This window comes from Giraffa tippelskirchi, chromosome 12, assembly GCF_054371585.1.
Source record: "Giraffa tippelskirchi isolate mGirTip1 chromosome 12, T2T-mGirTip1v1.2.pri, whole genome shotgun sequence".
NCBI lineage: Eukaryota > Metazoa > Chordata > Mammalia > Artiodactyla > Giraffidae > Giraffa > Giraffa tippelskirchi.
Window position 1 is genome coordinate 1888146 of NC_137286.1, and position 20369 is coordinate 1908514.

At 49.0% G+C, this 20369-nt stretch overlaps 2 protein-coding genes across 10 annotated transcripts in view; one reads left to right on the forward strand and one right to left on the reverse strand.

The window, feature by feature from the left end:
• The window catches only part of TDRD9 (tudor domain containing 9), a 108997-nt gene extending 100178 nt beyond the window's left edge, over window positions 1–8819 (reverse strand). For 5 of the 6 annotated variants that reach the window (XR_014070865.1, XM_081548543.1, XM_081548544.1 and 2 more), the window contains exon 1: window positions 8407–8819. Coding sequence is in view for 5 of the 6 variants with exons in the window: in XM_081548543.1 (XP_081404669.1) it covers window positions 8407–8684 (278 nt within the window). In the remaining variant the exon portion in view is untranslated. The remainder of the gene's footprint in view (window positions 1–8406) is intronic. The other variant, XM_081548545.1, reaches the window with a different exon arrangement.
• Window positions 8820–9002: 183 nt separating this feature from the next.
• ATP5MJ (ATP synthase membrane subunit j) lies at window positions 9003–19033 on the forward strand. 4 transcript variants are annotated; one of them, XM_081548549.1, is made up of 6 exons: window positions 9003–9729; window positions 10371–10658; window positions 10801–11362; window positions 17377–17500; window positions 18220–18243; window positions 18883–19033. In XM_081548549.1, the coding sequence occupies exons 3-6, from the start codon at window positions 11294–11296 to the stop codon at window positions 18915–18917; spliced, it is 252 nt and encodes an 83-aa protein (XP_081404675.1). In that variant the 5' UTR covers window positions 9003–9729; window positions 10371–10658; window positions 10801–11293; the 3' UTR covers window positions 18918–19033. The 4 variants fall into 4 exon arrangements, with proteins under 4 accessions (XP_081404675.1, XP_081404677.1, XP_081404676.1 ...); XM_081548551.1 differs by lacking the exons at window positions 9003–9729; window positions 10371–10658; window positions 10801–11362 and adding an exon at window positions 14028–14427; XM_081548550.1 differs by lacking the exons at window positions 9003–9729; window positions 10371–10658; window positions 10801–11362 and adding an exon at window positions 14028–14099.
• The last annotated feature ends 1336 nt before the right edge of the window (window positions 19034–20369 follow it).

Genomic DNA, 20369 nt, shown 5'->3' on the forward strand with positions numbered 1-20369 from the left:
TGAACATCCGCTGGATCATCGAAAAAGCAAGAGAGTTCCAGAAAAACATCTACTTCTGCTTTATTGACTATGCCAAAGCCTTTGACTGTGTGGATCACAATGAACTGTGGAAAATTCTGAAAGAGATGGGAATACCAGACCACCTGACCTGCCTCTTGAGAAACCTGTATGCAGGTCAGGAAGCAACAGTTAAAACTGCACATGGAACAACAGACTGGATCCAAATAGGAAAAGGAGTCCGTCAAGGCTGTATATTGTCACCCTGTGCATTTAACTTATAGGCAGAGTACATCATGAGAAATGCTGGGCTGGAAGAAACACAAGCTGGAATAAAGATTGCAGGGAGAAATATCAATAACCTCAGATATGTGGATGACACCAGCCTTATGGCAGAAAGTGAAGAAGAACTAAAGAGCCTCTTGATGAAAGTGAAAGAGGAGAGTCAAAAAGTTGGCTTAAAGCTCAACATTCAGAAAACTAAGACCATGGCATCCAGTCCCATCACTTCATGGCAAATAGATGGGTAAACAGTGGAAACAGTGGCTGACTTTATTTTTCTGGGCTCCAAAATCACTGCAGATGGTGACTGCAGCCATGAAATTAAAAGACGCTTACTCCTTGGAAGGAAAGTTATGACCAACCTAGACAGCATATTAAAAAGCAGAGACGTCAACATAATAAAAGCTATATATGACAAACCCACAGCAAACATTATCCTCAATGGTGAAAAATTGAAAGCATTTCCCCTAAAGTCAGGAACAAGGCAAGGATGCCCACTTTCACCACTACTATTCAACATAGTTTTGGAAGTTTTGGCCACAGCAATCAGAGCTGGAAAAGAAATAAAAGGAATACAGATAGGAAAAGAAGAAGTAAAACTCTCACTGTTTGCAGATGACATGATCCTCTACATAGAAAACCCTAAAGACTCTACTAGAAAATTACTAGAGTTGATCAATGAATCTAGTAAAGTTGCAGGATATAAAATTAACACACAGAAATCCCTTGCATTCCTATACTCCAATATTGAGAAAACAGAAAGAGAAATTAAGGAAACAATACCATTCACCATTGCATCAAAAAGAATAAAATACTTAGGAATATATCTACCTAAAGAAACAAAAGACTTATATATAGAAAACTATAAAACACTGATGAAAGAAATCAAAGAGGACACAAACAGATGGAGAAATATACCATGTTCATGGATTGGAAGAATTAATATAGTGAAAATGAGTATACTACCCAAAGCAATCTATAGATTCAATGCAATCCCTATCAAGCTACCAATGGTATTTTTCACAGAACTAGAACAAATCATCTCACAATTTGTATGGAAATATAAGAAACCTCGAATAGCCAAAGCAATCTTGAGGAAGAAGAATGGAACTGGAGGAATCAACCTGCCTGACTTCAGGCTCTACTACAAAGCCACAGTCATCAAGACAGTATGGTACTGGCACAAAGATAGAAATATAGATCAATGGAACAAAATAGAAAGCCCAGAGATAAACCCACGCACATATGGACACCTTATCTTCGACAAAGGAGGCAAGAATATACAATGGAGAAAAGACAATCTCTTTAACAAGTGGTGCTGGGAAAACTGGTCAACCACTTGTAAAAGAATGAAACTAGAACACTTCCTAACACCGTACACAAAAATAAACTCAAAATGGATTAAAGATCTAAACGTAAGACCAGAAACAATAAAACTCCTAGAGGAAAACATAGGCAAAACACTCTCCGACATAAATCACAGCAGGATCCTCCATGACCCACCTCCCAGAATATTGGAAATAAAAGCAAAAATAAACAAATGGGACCTAATTAAAATTAAAAGCTTTTGCACAACAAAGGAAACTATAAACAAGGTGAAAAGACAGCCTTCAGAATGGGAGAAAATAATAGCAAATGAAGCAACAGACAAACAATTAATCTCAAAAATATACAAGCAACTTCTGCAGCTGAATTCCCGAAAAATAAACGACCCAATCAAAAAATGGGCCAAAGGACTAAACAGACATTTCTCCAAAGAAGACATACAGATGGCTAACAAACACATGAAAAGATGCTCAACATCACTCATTATTAGAGAAATGCAAATCAAAACCACAATGAGGTATCATTTCACACCAGTCAGAATGGCTGCTATCCAAAAGTCTACAAGCAATAAATGCTGGAGAGGGTGTGGAGAAAAGGGAACCCTCTTACACTGTTGGTGGGAATGCAAACTAGTACAGCCACTATGGAGAACAGTGTGGAGATTCCTTAAAAAACTGGGAATAGAACTGCCATATGACCCAGCAATCCCACTGCTGGGCATATACACCGAGGAAACCAGAATTGAAAGAGACACGTGTACCCCAATGTTCATCGCAGCACTGTTTACAATAGCCAGGACATGGAAGCAACCTAGATGTCCATCAGCAGACGAATGGATAAGGAAGCTGTGGTACATACACACAATGGAATATTACTCAGCCATTAAAAAAAATACATTTGAATCGGTTCTACTGAGATGGATGAAACTGGAGCCCATTATACAGAGTGAAGTAAGCCAGAAAGAAAAACAACAATACAGTATACTAATGCATATATATGGAATTTGAAAGATGGTAACGATAACCCTATATGCGAGACAGAATAAGAGACACAGATGCATGGAACAATTTTATGGACTCTGAGGGAGAAGGTGAGGGTGGGACGTTCTGGGAGAATAGCATTGAAACATGTATATTATCATATGTGAAACAGAACACCATTCCATGTTCGATGCATGTGACAAATGCTCAGGGCTGGGGCAACGGGATGATCCAGAAGGATGGGATGGGGAGGGAGGTGGGTGGGGGGTCCAGGAAGGGGAACACATGTAAACCCATGGCTGATTCATGTCAATGTATGGCAAAAAGTATTACAATATTGTAAAGTAATTAGCCCCCAACTAAAATAAATAAATTTATAAAAAAAAATTTAAAAAAAAGACAAAAAAAAAAAAAAAAAGCAGAGACGTTACTTTGCCAACAAAGGTCCGTCTAGTCAAGGCTATGGTTTTTCCAGTAGTCACGTATGGATGTGAGAGTTGGACTATAAAGAAAGCTGAGCGCCGAAGAATTGATGCTTTTGAACTGTGGTGTTGGAGAAGACTCTTTATAGAGTCCCTTGGACTGCAAGGAGATCCAACCAGTCCATCCTAAAGGAGATTAGTCCTGGGCGTTCATTGCAAGGACTGATGTTGAAGCTGAAACTCCAATACTTTGGCCACCTGATGCGAAGAGCTGACTCATTTGAAAAGACCCCGTTGCTGGGAAAGATTGAGGGCAGGAGGAGAAGGGGATGACAGAGGATGAGATGGTTGGATGGCATCACCGACTCAATGGACATGAGTTTGGGTAAACTCTGGGAGTTCGTGATGGACAAGGAGGCCTGGCGTGCTGCGGTTCGTGGGGTCGCAGAGTCAGACACGACTGAGCGACTGAACTGAACTGACTCCCACTGTCTCTCACCACCTCCACTGCCACTGCCTGGTCTATACCACCTTCCTCTCTCCTGCTTGGATGATGTGTTACTGAGGACTCTCCAGAGAAACAGAACCAATAGGATGTGCATATATAAAGTTGATACCTGACCTCCCTGTTTCTGCCCTGGGCCCCATTCAATTCCTTCAACTGGCAGCCATCCGGCCGGAGTGGGAACCACACAGGGCGGCCAGCACAAAGCCTCCAGGCGCGCTCCTGTGACCCCAGACGTCTTGGGTGGGGCAGCTTCTCACTGAGACCAAAGACGGAACTCGGGACCCGGCGCCTGCTCCCTCCGGACCTCACCTCCTCTCCATCAGCCTGCTCCAGCTGCACACGGAAGACACAGCACTCACGTACTTTTCCAATGAAGGGGGGAATTACCTAATAACTTACATGCGTTAAATAGATGGTTTTTAAAAAACAGGGACTTTGTGGGTGGATAGAAAACAGAACTCCTTGGACGGTAACACAAGCAAACACTAACATCTATGCAAGGCCTAGACACGGAAAGGCGGGGCCAAAAGGGAAAGGTCTTGTGCTGTGGAGTCAAACACACCCACTGTCCCAGCTATCAGATACCCGCGCTGGGAGCAGCTTCTCAACACAGCTGAGGAAGCCAAGGGGCAGCTGTAAGACAGGCCCAGCCTCGTCTGTCAGAAGGACGGACTGCTTGTGTGGCCTGTGTCACGTGCAAAATGCCCTACGCGGTAGGCACTCAACCAACAGGACAACATACCAGGAAGGAAATGGGAAATTAAGAAAAAAGGAAGCTGGATAAAGGCACCAGATGACAGCGATCTGAAAGCTTTCGGTAGCCGTTTCTCTGGGATCAAGTACATCTCAAGGTGCTGGAGAGTCAAAAGATATAAAAGTGAGAGCTAAGCAAGACCTTCGTGAGCCAGGAGTCAGTGAGTTTTGCAGACAGAGGCCAGTCCGCATACAGACCGGCCCTGGGCAGAGGGTGGGGTGGCCAGCTCCCAGCAGCAAGCTAAGGGCCAGGCCCCGAGCTCCAAAGGAAAGCCGACACAGACAACTGTGGGAGAAAACACTCGAAATGCCTAACACAGTCACAAAGTATTTCCTTCTTCACATGCCAAGGTGAAGAAAGGGAATGTAAAAATAGAAGAAGGCATATCCCACAATCAGCACAAAGGAGCAAAAACACAATCCCACGTGGAAAACAAGACAGGAGGAAACCCGTATCACTGGACGTATCATCTGCAAACCATTCACCCACCCACCCCGCTTCACCACCCTTCCCAACTCGCAGCCGTCTCTGACCGCTCACCACAGGGCCTCAGGCGCAGCTTCCTTCCAGAAGCAAACGCACACCGTGACCAAACTCACCACCCAGACACGCGTCCAGCTCATGGAGTAACTCTTATCTGAACTATCGTGATCCATTCTGGAATTTTCTGTTGCTCCGTTTTTAAATGCTAGCGGTCATAACTCTTACGACTCATTAAACTGCTTTAGCGGTACCCACAGACTAGACTCCAGTGACTCATGCAAACTACTCTTCCCACCTGAGTGACTGTTCCTCTCTAATATGGTTTCACTGTGTGATACCCTACACTGATAAAGCCTGCCTTCCTCTGCATCAAATGTTTTCTCCCAACATCGAAACTCTCCTGCACGGAGAAGACATCAGTCAGCAAGCCTCTGAGCGGCCGCCGTACCAGAATCCCAGCACCACCACTCTCAGTCTCCTGTCGCTGCCACAAGTCAGCACGAGTCCAGTGGTTCAGAACAACACAAGTGTAGTCTTTCAGCTTCTGTCAGTCACAGGCTCAGGCGGACCCACCTGGGTCCTCTGCTTTGCTGCTGTTGTTCAGTAACTCAGTCGTGTCCGACTCTTTGCAACCCCCATGGACTGCAGCACACCAGGCCTCCGTGCCCTTCACCATCTCCTAGAGTTTGCTCAAACTCATGTCCACTGAGTCGGTGATGCCATCCAACCATCTCATCCTCTGTCTCCCCCTTCTCCTCCTGCCCTCAATCTTTCCCAGCATCAGGGTCTTTTCTAATGAGTCAGTTCTTCCCATCAGGTGGCCAAAGTATTGGAGCCTCAGCTTCAGCATCAGTCCTTCCAATGAACATTCAGGATTGATTCCCTTTAGGTTTGACTGGTTTGATCTCCGTGCTGTCCAGGGGACTCTCAAGAGTGTTCTCCAACACAATTCAAAAATATCAATTCTCTGGCGCTCAGGCTATGACAAACTTAGATAGTATATTGAAAAGCAGAGACATCACTTTGTCAACAAAGGTCCGTTTAGTCAAAGATATGGTTTTCCCAGTTGTCATGTGCAGATGTGAAAATTGCACTGTACTATGGTTTGCCTTGGAAACGAACTGAGAGCATTCTGTTATTTTTGAGATTGCATCCAAGTACTGCACTTCAAACTCGTTTGTTGACTATGAGGGCTACTCCATTTCTTCTAAGGGATTCTTGCCCACAGTAGTAGATATAATGGTCACGTGAATTAAATTCGCCCATTCCCATCCATTTTAGTTCACTGATACCTAAAATGTCAGTGTTCACTGTTGCCATCTCCTGTTTGACCACTTCCAATTTACTTTGATTCACGGACCTGACATTCCAGGTTCCTATGCAATACGGTTCTTTACAGCAGAGGACTTTACTTTCACCACCAGACACATCCACAACTGGGCATAGTTTCCATTTTGGCTCAGCCTCTTCATTCTTTCTGGAGCTACTTCTCCACTCTTAAGCACACTGAACACCTACTGACCTGGGGAGAGGGGTGCATCTTCCAGTGTCATAATTTTGTGCCTTTTCACTGGTGGTGGGCAAACATTTACTGCATTTACAAAGTAATTTTACATGCTAATGGTAATAATCTTAAAAATGGGGCTTGTATTTATCTTTTTTCATTTTATCACTCTGAAAATTCATTTTTATTGACTTTACAACAGTCTTAGCCCATGAAGAATTGAAAAATTTTGAAACTGGTCCTTAGCAGTTAAAAGGACTTTTAAATCCATGCTTGTCATTTCTGACAAAGTCAATAATAATTTACTTCAACAACGAGTTATTTGAAAGCAATACCATTCTGTCCATTAAGTCTAAGGAGCATGGCGGGGCAGGGGGTGGCGGGTTAGATGCTAAGGGATCATTTGCCAGAGCAATTCAAGGAAACAAAATGTGTGAAAACAAAACAAAACAGCAAAGCTGTATCAGAGTTTCTTTGTCCCCTCTGCCCCCAAAAAACAAATTTACCAAAGATCCCAAGTCCCACTTGGCTTTACAAAGGCTTGAAGCGTGTCTACAAAGGCTGGAAACAGCCCATGAGACTCTGACTCAGGCTCGAGTTCATCCACTAGATCAAATGGTAGGGGTGAGAGGCAATGAACAAAAGTAACTTTTAAAAGTTTTAAAAACAAAACCACCATCTCAACTGTAAAGGGTGCTGAACTTGCGGGGAAGGGGCCAAGCAGTGATACAGATTCCCCAGGTGGGAAGAGGTACTTCCCCTCTGACCTGCTTTAAAGAGTAAACAGGTGTTTCTACTGACCAGATCTAGGTCTCCTCAAAACGCAGGCATCCTCTTGCTTTATTTCCACCAAGATCACATGAACAGCTTACCTGATCACGTGAACAGATTACACTGCACTCCAGGGGGAGAGTAATGGGAGAAGGAGCACTACTGAAACTGCACAAAGACCCAGCACTGGCGCTCCTGGGCACCTACCCAGACGAGCTGGACCTTCTGCGCCCACAAAACCTGCACAAGAATGTTTACAGCAGCATTATTCACGACTGCCAAATCCTGGGATCCACCAAGATATTGTTCAGTGGTGATCTGATAAATAGACCATGGTACATCCAGACAATGGAATATTATTCAGCACTAAAAAGAAATGAGTAATCAAGCCCTGGAAAAACATGTAGAAACTTTAAGTGCATAATACTAAGTGAAAGACGCCAATCTGAAAAGGTCACATGCAGTAGGATAACAACTATTGTTTGTCGGTCGTATCTGACTCTTTTGCGATCCCATGGACTGTAGCCCACCAGACTCTGTCCGTGGGATTTCCCAGGCAAAAATACTGGAGTGGGTTGCCAATTCCTTCTCCAGGGGAATCTTCCCCACCCAGGGATCAAACCTGCATCTCCTGCATTGGCAGGCAGATTCTTTACCACTGAGCCACCACAGGGAAGCAACTATAAGGCACTGTGGAAAACGCAAAACTCAAGATAACAAAGATTAGTGGTTGCCTACCCACTGGGGGTGGGGAGTGGGGCAAAGATGGGGGAACAGGCAGAACACAGGATTTTTTCCGCAGGGGAACTGCTCTGTTTCATACTAATGGTGGATACATATCGTCATGCTTTGTCCAAACCCACAGACTGTACACCACCAAGAATGAGCCCTGTCTTATCTATGGATTTAGTTAATAATGATGTATCTATTGGTTTGCCGGCAAATAGATGAGGAAAATGTGGAAAAAGTGTGAGATTTCGTTTTCTTGGGCTCCAATATAAATGTCAGCTGTAACAAACATACAAATATAGCACACTAAAGCAAGATACTAACAACGAGGGAAACTGTTGGGGCAGCAGGAGATACTTGGGACTCTACTTTCTGTTCAATTTTCCTGTAAACTTAAACTGCTCTAAAAAATAATAATAAAGCCTATCAATAAAAACATTTTACACTGACCCAAACTCTGGAGAGGTCCCACTCCTGGTGGAGAAGTTTAACCTGGTCCAGGCCACGGCCTGGGGCTTGTCTGCTGCCCAGCCATCTCACTAGAAAGGCCTAGGCCAGGGACGCGGTCTCACGGGGTGGGGGCGGCCCAGGTCCTCGGAGCCCAGGCCCACAACTGCGTCCACCCGTCTCTCTCCTCCCCAACTTCCTACCTCCAGGATAGCGCCGGCATGGCCTGGGCCTGGGCCTGGGCTGGAGCCTGCTCCTGATCTTGGGCCTGGGCCTGGGCCAGGACTGGAGTCTCCGCTGGAGCCTCAGCCTGGCCCTCAGCCTCAGGGTCAGGGCTGGGGGCCGCAACCCTGCGCTGAGCCTCGTCCCGGGCAGCCTCGGCAGGGAAGGCAGGCGGCGAGCCGAGGAGCTCCACATTGGTCACCATCTTGCCAATGGTAAACCAATCATTGATTTGGTCGAGGGTGAGCTTGCGCAGCATGCTCACAGCCGGGCCTCCGCGCCGGCTCAACCGCCGGTCAGAGAAGAGGGAACAGGCGAGGCAGGAACACCTGGCTGCACATCAAAGCGCCGGCGAGCCCGCGGCCCCACCCGCCCTGCTGCAAGCCCTCCAATCAGAGCCCTCCACGCGGCACACCGCCTCAACCTCATGCCGCTGGCCCCGCCCCACCACGAGCCCTCCAATCAGAGCCATCCACGAGGCTCACCGCCTCAACCTCATGCCGCTGGCCCCGCCCCACCACGAGCCCTCCAATCAGAGCCCTCCACGCGCGGGGGCTGCTGGGAGCTTGTGGCGCCCGAGGACGCCGTGGCGCCGACGCGCTGAGCTCGGCCTGTTGGGATCGCTGCTCTTCCTCCCCCGCAGAGGCCGGGTTACTCGGCTCTCGGCCATCCATTCCCAAAATTGGGGAAATGAGGCCTTCAGGGTCCCTCGGCCATGTGGAGGCGGGCCCAGCGTCAGAGGACCATAGATGTGCAAGACCAGGGCCCCCGGTGTCTCTGCAGCCTCCCCCTCGGGACTCCGTCTGAGGCCTGGCGATCTGGGCCAAGGAGGAACAGACGTTTATTCCGTACCTCCTGTACGCCTGGCCCAGTGCAGGGTCGCGGTGACAGACCTCAGGGTGAGGAAGATGAAAGACAAACCAAAGCCTGCTAACCTCAGACACCTTGCACCTAATTTGGGGAAGGGAGCAAGAAAGTTAGGGAAGGCTTCTTGGAGAAAATGACACCTAAGTGGACACCTGCGGGAGAACCGGGAACAAGCCGGGTGAAGGAGGACTTGGAGGGGAAGTAATCCGCTGCTGAAGGCAGGGGGCTCTGGTAACTGAGATGAGGATCTGGACGGAATTTAGTGAGGCCAGAACTTGACTACACTGAGTTCGTCTTCCTTCCTAAATCCGTTTCTCGGGAGCAGTGTCCTCCCCACAGCTGCACAGAGACAGGTGGTAAGAGGTTCACATTTGGAGATTATCAACAAATGGATGGTGGTTAAAACCCTCAGAGCAGCTGAAAAGGTCCAGGCCAGAGCGATTGAAGGTGAACAGAAGCTAGGAAACAGCTTGAAAGAAGAGGCAGAGAGGACAAATCCAGCAAAGATATTGACGTTACTGCCTGCCCACCTTAATATCGTCAGTGCCCAGTGCAGTGTCTGGCACCCCGTGGGCTCCCAGGAAAGAGTGGTGTGAAAGAATGCGTGGGCAGCATGAAGAGCATGGTACTGATCAACAATGTGAGAGCCAATCAGTTCAGGACTGGGAAATACCCAATGAGTGGCAGTTAAGAGGTCAGCCTAGACGGGGTTGAACTACTAGTTTCTTAAAAATATGAACCCAGCATGGTACTGAGCTAGCACTTCCAGGTCTTAACTTGGTCACACCACCAACATATTATGAGATCTGGGCCTTGGATTTTTGGCTAATCCAAATACTGAACCATCAAAAGTAGGCCTCACACATACATTTGTGGGCAGGGGAAAGACAAGAAAATGTGATCATAAAGTCATTCAGCATTGATTGAAAAACGCTACAATTTCATCTGTTTGGTGAAGGCTAGCACATGTTCAAATTTTGCAAGATAGGCTGTTGTTCAGTTGCTCAGTCATGTGCAACTCTTTGTGACCCCATGGACTGTAGTAGACCAGGCTTCCCTGTCCTTAACTGTCTCCCAGAGTTTGCTGAAACTCCTGTCCATTGAGTAGGTGATGCCATCCAACCATGTCATCCTCTGTCATCCACTTCAATAACTGCAAATCTGATTTGTGTTCCTTAGTACATTATGAGCTTCCCTGGTGGCTCAGATGGTAAAGCGTCTGCCTGCAATGCAGGAGACCTGGGTTCAATCCCTGGGTTGGGAAGCCCTCCTGGAGAAGGAAATGGCAACCCACTCCAGTACTCTTACCTGGAAAATCCCATGGACGGAGGAGCCTGGTGGGCTGCAGTCCGTGGAGTCGAGAAGAGTCAGACACGACTGAGCGACTTCACTTTCACTTTTCTCGTTCATGCACTGGAGAAGGAAATGGCAACCCACTCCAGTACTCTTGCCTGGAAAATCCCATGGACGGAGGAGGCTGGTGGGCTGCAGTCCATGGGGTCGAGAAGAGTCGGACACGACTGAGCGACTTCACTTTCACTTTTCTCTTTCATGCATTGGAGAAGGAAATGGCAACCCACTCCACTATTCTTGCCTGGAGAATCCCAGGGACGGCAGAGCCTGGTGGGCTGCCATCTATGGGGTCGCACAGAGTCGGACACGACTGAAGCGACTTAGCAGCAGCAGCAGCAGCAGTACAAGGAGATCCAACCAGTCCATCCTCAAGGAAATCAGTCCTGAATATTCATTGGAAGAACTGATGTTGAAACTGAAACTCCCAATACTTTGGCCACCTGATGCGAAGAACTAATTCATTTGAAAAGACCCTGATGCTGGGAAGGATTGAAGGCGAGAGGAGAAGGGGATGACAGAGGATGAGATGATTGGATGGCATCACTGACTCAATGCACATGAGTTTGAGTAAACTCCAGGAGTTGACTGGAGACCAGAAGTCTGCAAGCTTCTCTGTCCATGGGATTTCTGAGGCAAGAAAACTAGAGCATGTTGCCATTTGCTTCTCCAGGGGTCTTCCCGACACAGGGATTGAAACTGTATCTCCTGCATTGGCAGGTAGGTTCTTTAACACTGAGCCACCAGGGAAGGCCAAAAACTGGATTAAGCACTACAATATTTTATGACAACAGAAGGTAGCTAATAGACAATATGATACGTAACCCCTGGGGGAGGAGTCAGCAGGGCATGTGGCCGAGGTCACCTCTAGACTAAGAGCCTTTCAGTGGACTGCTGGCTAGACTGGATCTGTCGCTTCAGTGTGACCTTTGAGGGTGACAAAACAAGTGATGACAGGTCTGGAGATGCCACAGGCTTGCCGCAGGGCCTGCTTTGAGCCCCTTCCTTTCACGAGTAGTTCTTGGCCCTCTTTAGTCACTTGGCCCAGCTCATCCAGCATTCCTGCCCAAAGTCCAGAGTTCCCAAGAGGCAGCTTGATAGTTCTGAATAGGCACGCGGACACCTAGGTCAGGGCACATGGGAAGGCCTCACAGTGGGCCTTGGTGGAGGTTTCACGTATTTGCATTCCCAGAGCTGGTGGGGCTGCAGGCCCAAAGGGGAAAGAGCGGAGGACGATTACAAATGATGGTGATGCCATGAGCAGGAGAAGCTTTGCCCAAAATACTTGTCATATCTTCACTGACCCTCCTCGGCCACAAAATATAGCATTTTGTACTTTGAATAAATCTGCTGGGATGGCCCATTCTTTAAACGTTGTTTTCTTTGAACATGGGCCATGTTTCTTGTGGGCCCTGTTGGATTAGCAACTAAGGACATTACAATTCTGTTGATCTCAAGTGGAGTTTTAAGTTGAAATGATTTGTCTTGAAATAACTCCTGGAGGTTTTTCCTAAGTGCTTTTTGTCCTCTGCAATTTTCTAACTCATTATAAGTCTGAAACATTCTTTTTCTAAGAGTGTTTTTCAAACTTTGTCCTTGTCTCAAGATTCCTTTACACATTTAAAAATTGTTGAAGACCCTAGAGAGCTTTTGTTTATGTGGGTTCTATCTACTTTTTTAGGGGTTACAATTGAGAAAGGTTTTATTTACTTTTTAAATTAATTTTATAATATTAATAAAACCATTTTGTATTAAGTGAATAATTAAGAAAAGTCACTATATATATTTGCCCCCCAATGTTGGTGTTTGAGAAGAGTGGCACTTTTACGTTTTCACAGACCTCCTAACGCCTGCCCAAAAAGGCCGACAACTGGATTCCCATTCTGTTATGACATCACAAGTCATACAGCCTCTGGAGAACTCCACCATACACTTGTGAGAGAATTCTAATGAAAAAGACAAATAACATCTCACTATTATTATGAATAACAGTTTTGACCCCTAGTTCAGTTCAGTTCAGTCGCTCAGTCGTGTCCGACTCTTTGCGACCCCATAAATTGCAGCACGCCAGGCCTCCCTGTCCATCACCAACTTCCGGAGTCTACCCAAACCCATGTCCATCGAGTCAGTGATGCCATCCAACCATCTCATCCTCTGTCGTCCCCTCCTCCTCCTGCCCCCAATCCTGTCCAGCATTAGGGTCTTTTCCAATTAGTCAACTCTTCGCATGAGGTGGCCAAAGTATTGGAGTTTCAGCTTCAACATCAGTCCTTCCAAGAACACCCAGGACTGATCACCTGTAGGATGGACTGGTTGGATCTTCTTGTAGTCCAAGGACCCCTAAGGAGTCTAGAAAACCCCAGACCACATTTTAAGCATCAATACTGTAAGATGACAAGCTTTCTGAGTTTGATGCACAGCTTCATTTAATCCTAAGCTTTCTTCCCTTTGAAGCAGGGCCCAGTTCATTGCTGTTTCTCCTCCCCACCCTTCCATCTGAACTCACTTTTCTTTTGCCTGAATGATGAACACCATGTTTTTTTTAATCTGCAGATCTACTGCTGATTATTCCCTCAGTCTAGTTGGTCCAAAATGTCATTTAGCTTTCTTTATTGAATGCTAATTTCCTCACTCATAGAATTCTAGATTGGCAGTTATATTATGGTAGACTTTCTTGCTGTTCCTCTCTTGTCTGTGTTCCTGAATGGTTTTTTCTAACCCAGCCTCCAGTTCAGTGATTCTGCAACTGTCTAATCTGTTGCTAGAAATCAATCAAATTTCTATTTGGCTTTTTTCAGGTCAGTTAAGTGGCTTTCTTTTGTTTCTTTTTTTTTTTTTTTTTTACAATTTCCAGTTTTCTGCTTAATTTTTCAGCCTTATTTTCTGTTTCCTTGTGCATATTAAGCATGGGTCTTTTTAAAACCTACGTTCATTAGGTCCAGTGTCTGGAGTCCCTGTAGAAGTCTCTATTTATATTGTCTATTGAGTAGAATTACTATGCACGGAATTGACGCATAAAAACATGCAAAGCAAGAATGTTGATAACACAGAGAAATGGCAGGAAACCCAGAGGTGGGAGACTCGGCTTCTCGGCCATTAACACAGCAAGCAGAGACTCCCGTTATCAGGTAGACCGACTCGTCCTCTTTGTCCAAGACCTTCCCTGTTTCACCACAGGAAGTCCCACTCCCGGGCAAATCCGGACGGTTGTTCACCTTATTATGACACAAAACCCCGCCACGTCCCCTCCCCGAACGCTCGCGCTGTGGGCCTCCATCCGGTCGAACCGCTGGGGGCGCTGTGGTGCGCAGACGCGGTCAGGTAGGCGCGCTGCCAGGGGCACGGTCGCTCCTTCCGCCTTCCCGGCAGGCCCCGCGCGGCGCCTGCGCGCTGAGTGACCTTCCCGAGTCTGCGGTTCTGAGTTGGGGCTTCCTGCGCCTCTTGGTCCTTGGCCGAGGTAAGTGTGTGGCCAGGATGGGCGCTCGGCGCGGGGCCACCGGGATGGTGAGGGCTGGACCGCGGGCAGCGGAGACCCGGGGCCCCGTGTGGCCCCCACGGCTGCGAGCAGGAGCGTCCCCGGCCCTCCCACAACCGCACCTCGACCCCCGCTGACCTTGGGGCCCAACCGCTCCCTCTGCCCACGCGCGCTTTCCCCGCGGGCCCCCCACTGTAAAGAGAGGTCGTCTCGGGGTTCGCTGTGCTTGGCAAGTAACGCCGAGGCCGCGCGCTACGCCTTTTCCTTCGGCCAGGAAAGTCAGCCACCTCCCCAGAGGTTAACGGGGCTAGTAAGTGATGGGGTCAAGATCCAAGCCGAGCCCTTCGGCGTCACGTCTAGTGTCCTCTCGCCTTTACCCCTCATGTTTCCTCGCTGCTCACTGTTGTCAGAGCTGCCCTGTATGTATGCCAAGGCCAGGGGAGGGGCGAGACCGGGACCAGAAGGGGATCCGAGGTGGTGACTGCAATTGCACGGACATTCAGTCTGTGAAGCTTGGTCCGGCCTCAGCGAGGCAGACGTTTCCCGTCTTGAGTGTAGGCTCAGGGGACGGTTTCCTGTGAACGCAGTGCGCCAGGAACTGCAGACTTAGACGGCCACGATGGACTCCCATCTGGCCCTTGACTAGGATGGGCCTTTGAAGGAATGCGCTAATAAAACCCACGCAGGGCTGGGAAACGTGGCGGACAGAGTGAGCTCAGGCAGGAGAAGTAGGGGGCCTCCGGGACACTCACTTGTCCGACCAAACGTGGAAACCTTGCGCCAAAGGCAGGTGGGAGGTGAGCATTTGCAGTGTACCTGCCCTGTGGTAGTCTCAGATCGTTTTAGGTGAGGAGAGAACGCCAGGGGCCTGGGCCTTGAGCAGAAGATCAACGGAAGGTTATTTTGGTCTGTTCCTAGGGCCTTTGACCTTCCTGGTTTGCTTTGCTCTTTTCCTCTAGGTCCTTCATCTGGCCTTGCTCCAAGGCCTCTAATGGGCCTGGGCCTTGCCCCCATCTTCTTAAACTTAAGTCCTCTGTAGAACCCCAGGAGCTTAGTACTGTTGGAGCCAGCTGGCCTTTTGCAGTGGTTCGTTCTGTGCTCGTTGTGATCATTTACTGAGTTTTTATTCCTCACCAGGCAGTAGGCCGGGCTTCCCTGTGGTTCAAATGGCAAAGAATGCGCCTGCAATGCTGGAGACCCGGGTTCAATCCCTGGATGGTGTAGATCCCCTAGAGGAGGGCATGGCAACCCACCCCATTATTATTGCCTGGAGAATCCCCGTGGACAGAGGAGCCTGGTGGGCTACAGTCCATGGGGTCGCAAAGAGCAAACACGACTGAGCGACTGTGCGCAGGCAGACCAGGGTCCTTTATGTTTCTTCCTGAAATTCCATTGCGAGCCCAGCGGGGCAAGTAGAGCTGTCTATGCTTCACAGAAAGGGAAGCCTCTGAAATGACATCTTTGAGACTTGCCCAAGGTGGAGGGCAAAGCAGGCAGAACTCATGCAGGAACCCAAGGTTCACAGGCTTCCACCCCCACTGGTCTTCCTTTCCAGTCGGTGCTGGACACAGAGAGGAGAGGAATACGCTCAGCGCCTCTGAACTCGTCCCGTCTGGGGCTTCCAGAGGCCTCCCCCGCGTCCTGTGGCATCCTTACAGGTGCCTTGCGAGATGGGACCATTGGCTTCTTGGAGCTTGTGCTCTGACAGAGCACCCCAGTACTGCCTGGGGAAGGGCGTGCGAGGGCCCCGCCGTGTCCTCCCGGGTCTCTCGGGGACAAGCCTCCAGGCCCGGGCCTCAGCCTGGGTCTGTTCTCCCCTGGGAAGAGCTGGGAGCCAGGCCCTAGAGCAGATCCTCAGTCATGAGGTGCAGATCCCGCTGGGTGAGCTCGGGCAGCTTCCCCCTGGGGTGCAGGTGATAAGTGTGTAAAGTGCTTCACAAGTGTGTTAGGTTTGTGTGACAGTCTTAGGGTAAGAACCGCGCTCTCTGCTGTGGCCCCCAAGGCCCTCCGTGCGCTGGCCGTCCGCCGCCCCTAGTGCAGCTGCGATACCTTGTGTGTGAACACTTGCCGTAGCACAGCACGTGCTGTGACGCAGAGCAGCGCCTCTGTCTTCACGACAGCCCTCTGGGCTGGGGGGGGGGGTTTACTCCTGCTTTAGAGATGAAGAAACCGGGACAGTTCAAGTTAGCCGGCTAGAGGGATGGTCCAGACGCGAGCCCAGGCAACTGCCGGGGCCTTCCCGAGGGCCCTCCCACTCCAGGCACGTCCTGACCGTGGGGTCTCGGCCTTGCCTCTGCTGAGGACACACTTCCCCCAGGAGCTCCTGGCTCTTTAGGAGCCTGTGTTTCAGCTCAGGAAACAGTGCCTGCTGCCTCTTACATGCACACCTCACATTTGCTGAGTAAATAATGGTCACACGATGCAGGTTTCACTCACGGAAAACCAGAGAAAACTGAAGTGAAATTCTGTGTGGCCAAGTAGAGATGTGAAAGGAACGGTTTTAACAGTAGACTTCAGGACTGGGATGCGTGTAACACTCTGTAGCTCATAACGCTGGATCGCATAGTTGAAGTGTGCTAAGAGACTAGAACTGAAAGTTCTCTTTGAAAATACGAGTGAGGTGATGGGCGTGTTGATTAACTGGACGGGGGAGGTCCGTCCGCAAGGCGCACGTGTGTCAGGCCGTCACTGTGGTGGTCACCGTGAGGGCCGCACAGTTGTATATGTCAGTTCTGTCTCGGTACCGCTGAACTTAAAACATAAAAAGGACTGAGATTCACTGGATGAACATGAGCCCAAGCCTGGGTGTTAATGTCACAGGGAAATCACCACGCTCTTTTTCAGCATCGAATGCTGACAACTCTTAACACGGTGATGCAAACGTAGTAGATTTAAAGTTTTAGAAGGTGTGTGATTTGGGACATGATTTGGGGACACCAGTCAGGGTAGCCTTCAGAGGCGGGCTGTCAATGACAGTGCAGGCTGGGAGAGCTCTGGGCCTGGAGAAATATGAAGTGACGGAGTGCCCGGCTGGCCAGGGTCGCGGGCTGCTGCCGGTGTGTGGAGCTTGGAAAGCTGTTGGGAGCGGAGCCCCCATGTAGGTGTTGAAGTGGCTTTGGGGAGCAGGTCTGGCATAGAGGCTGCTGCCCATTGAATAGTTTGAGAAATAGAGTCAAACTTAATAAAAGGAAACCTCTTAGCAGTTAGGTTTATTAAAACAGCAGTCATGGTAATGCCTAACCACTGTGCTCCTTTTCAGATGCTTCAGAGTTTTATTAAGAAAGTTTGGATTCCCATGAAACCCTACTATACCCAAGTTTACCAGGAGATTTGGATAGGAATGGGGTTGATGGCCTACATCGTTTATAAAATCAGGAGTGCTGGTAAGTTTCTTTGTTTAATTCATTCGAGGTCAGGAAGGAAATTCTTCTCAAAGGAATCAAAGCTCATATTGTAAAGAAACTATGGCCCTTAACTAGCAGGGCACATCAGAAACCCTGGTGGTCCTTTGTTAAAACATGGGGAGTATAAGAGCTGTGTCAGCAGTAAGAGAGATTTGAACAAGACTTTGATATCAGGGAATTGTGAAGTTTCTTAGGTGTGACAGTGTTCAGAGTGCACAGGAGACATCCTTAGTTTTTAGTTTTTAAGAGATGCAGGTTAGAGTATTTAGGGGCGAAGTGTCATGGTATACAGTTATTGTACCTTTTCCACTGATGTGAATGAATATTTTCATAACAAAACTTGAGGCAGAGCAACCACTTGGCTCTCAGTAGAGCAGAGGTGAGGCCCAGTTGTGTGTGAATAAGAAAGAGTGAAGAAAGGAGAAAACTTGAAACTGCAGGACTGGAGTTTGGAATGTGGTGGGGAGTGAAGAGTCCTGCAGACTGTGAAGGGCTGTTTAACTGTTCAGAGAACATCTGTGGTAGAACTTTTGCCACTTCGTGGCTTCGAAGCACTATAGGGTTACTGTTTTCTGAAAGCTTCACTTAACAGCTTTACCTATGAACTTTTCAGCCAGATGATGATTTTGACAATAAATTGGCTAAAGGCATTTTTGCAAAGAGTTGATATGACCAATTTTTCTTTCCATTTATTTTAGATAAAAGAAGTAAAGCCTTGAAAGGTAAGATTTCTCCTTAAAATGGGTGGGCAGTGAAAAACACCATCATACCTTTTCAGGACAAGGTACCTCCTTATTGTGAATTGAAGCCAACAGCTGTTTCAGTGAGCGTTCAGGCCCAGAGGGGACATGTCAGAACGTAGAGTGCTGGTCTGCTGAAGCAGAGGAGGCTGATGTTCTGCTCCCTGTAGACTGAGCTTAAAAACCAGTGCTCGGCCCTTGGGCTGAGTGTAGCTCCCAGGAGTTAAGTGAGTTGATCAGAGCTAGCTGGTGCCGCCAGCAGGGGGACTCAGGAGTTACCTGTGGGAGCAGGCGGCCCTGACGGTGTTAAGTTGTATTCTGGTGCTGAATGTTTCTTCCCTTCACTTCCCCGTGACGGTGAAACTCCAGGCATCTGAGTCCTAGACAAACGCAGGGCTGGCCCGGGACCTTGAGGAGGAGACATCTCCCTGCCCTCTCTCTCTGTGCCCATGTGGGTTCCACAGACCCTCCGTGTCCGCTGCCATAGAAGTAGCCCTCTTCATCCCTCCTGGCATACCTCCTTTACACCTCTGGCTTGTCAGTGCGGGCTTCCATGATGAACTGTAGTCTGCTCTTCCCTCCCCTCCTAAATTGTCTCTACACTTGCTTCTCTTTGGAAAGCTTCCAGCCCTGCGCCGGCTCATGGTCATCATTAACCAGCTTTCCGCGGATGGGACGCCGGCCTGGCTCTGCTGTGGGAACGTGGGACCCTGTGTTGACGTGTCGCGGTGCCGCTGCCCTCGGTCATGAATAAACGTACCTGTGAGACCCACGGTGTCTGCACCCGTGTCCCTCCCTGCGCCCCGCACCCACCCTGTGCCCACCCCTCACCCCAAGCAGGTCTGCACGGCAGGTGTGGCCATCCTCAGGGGCCCTGAGGGACTGAGGAGTAAGCACCCCAGTTAGCGCGGGAGTCGGGGTCACATCTAGGCGCTCACGCTTCCAAGGTCAGTAAATGTTTGCTGAACAGATGATTCTGCTGCTTAGTACTGGGACCTCCCTGAGCCTCCCTGTTCTCATCTGGAAAATGAATGGGGAAGTGACTGTGGAGCTCAGTAAGAGGAGGTGTGGAAAAGCATGTGTGATTCAAACTGTAAAAGGCTTTAGAGATAAGGCAGTGTGCGGTCACATAGTAGGTGCAATGAGAGACTCCGGGAGAAGATTTTGTCCAGAAGTCACGTATAAGGCAAGATACATAATAAAAAAAAAATCCACCGATACTTCTTTCAGCTTGACTGACACCAGATGAGCGCTCCATAGTGTTTTTCTCCATCAAGACAATCACCGAAACCCCGAGAGCCGCATCCAAAGAGTAGGTCCTGAGGCGGCGAGCGCGGGGAAATCCCCGAGAGCCGCATCCAAACGTGTACCCTGAGGCGGCGAGCGCGGGGCGGGAGTGCAGGCGGCGGTGTCTGCCCGTTGAACAGAGATGGCGGCCCAGGCCTGGTTCCTGGCCGGCTTCTCTCCTTTGAAGGGCAGTGACCGTCCCTGCCTTTTATTTGTTCTCCAGCGCTAGCGTCAAGTCAGGCCGGTAGATGGTGCCTGAGAAACGGCTGCCACGTTCGAGTGGGGTCTCTGAGCCTTGGTTTCTGTTGTAAGAACGGGGATAAAACCCACTTTTCAGCCTCGCTGCCTCTGACAGGGAACTGGCGTGAAGGTGTCATACAGTCCCGGAGGGCCTTGGCATTGGAGCTGGGGGCAGGGTTCTATTCTCTTGCAGGAATAGCATTTTCTCTGATAACTGCTTCCAGAGGATGAGTCAGCTCTGCAGTTCAGAAGGACCTCATTTTAAAATTTGCTCATCTGGGCCGTCTGTTCTGAGACGGCGTCCACTGGAGGGTTGTCAGCAGGGACGAGCAGGCCCAGCATTTTCAGCTTCCTTCGGTGTGGAAGAAGCCTGAGAACTTGTATTTCCCACAGGTTCCCAGGACCACACTTTGAGAAGTGCTGATCCATACAAAAAATGCACCCACCCAGAACCCTTAATGTCCACTCCACCAGCGTTCACCCGCATTCCCCACGGTGCTGCCCGTCAGCACATTGAGTCCTGAGAACTGAGCGAGGTGGGGCTGTTGTTCCGTTTTATAGAGGAGACTGAGGCTGAGAGA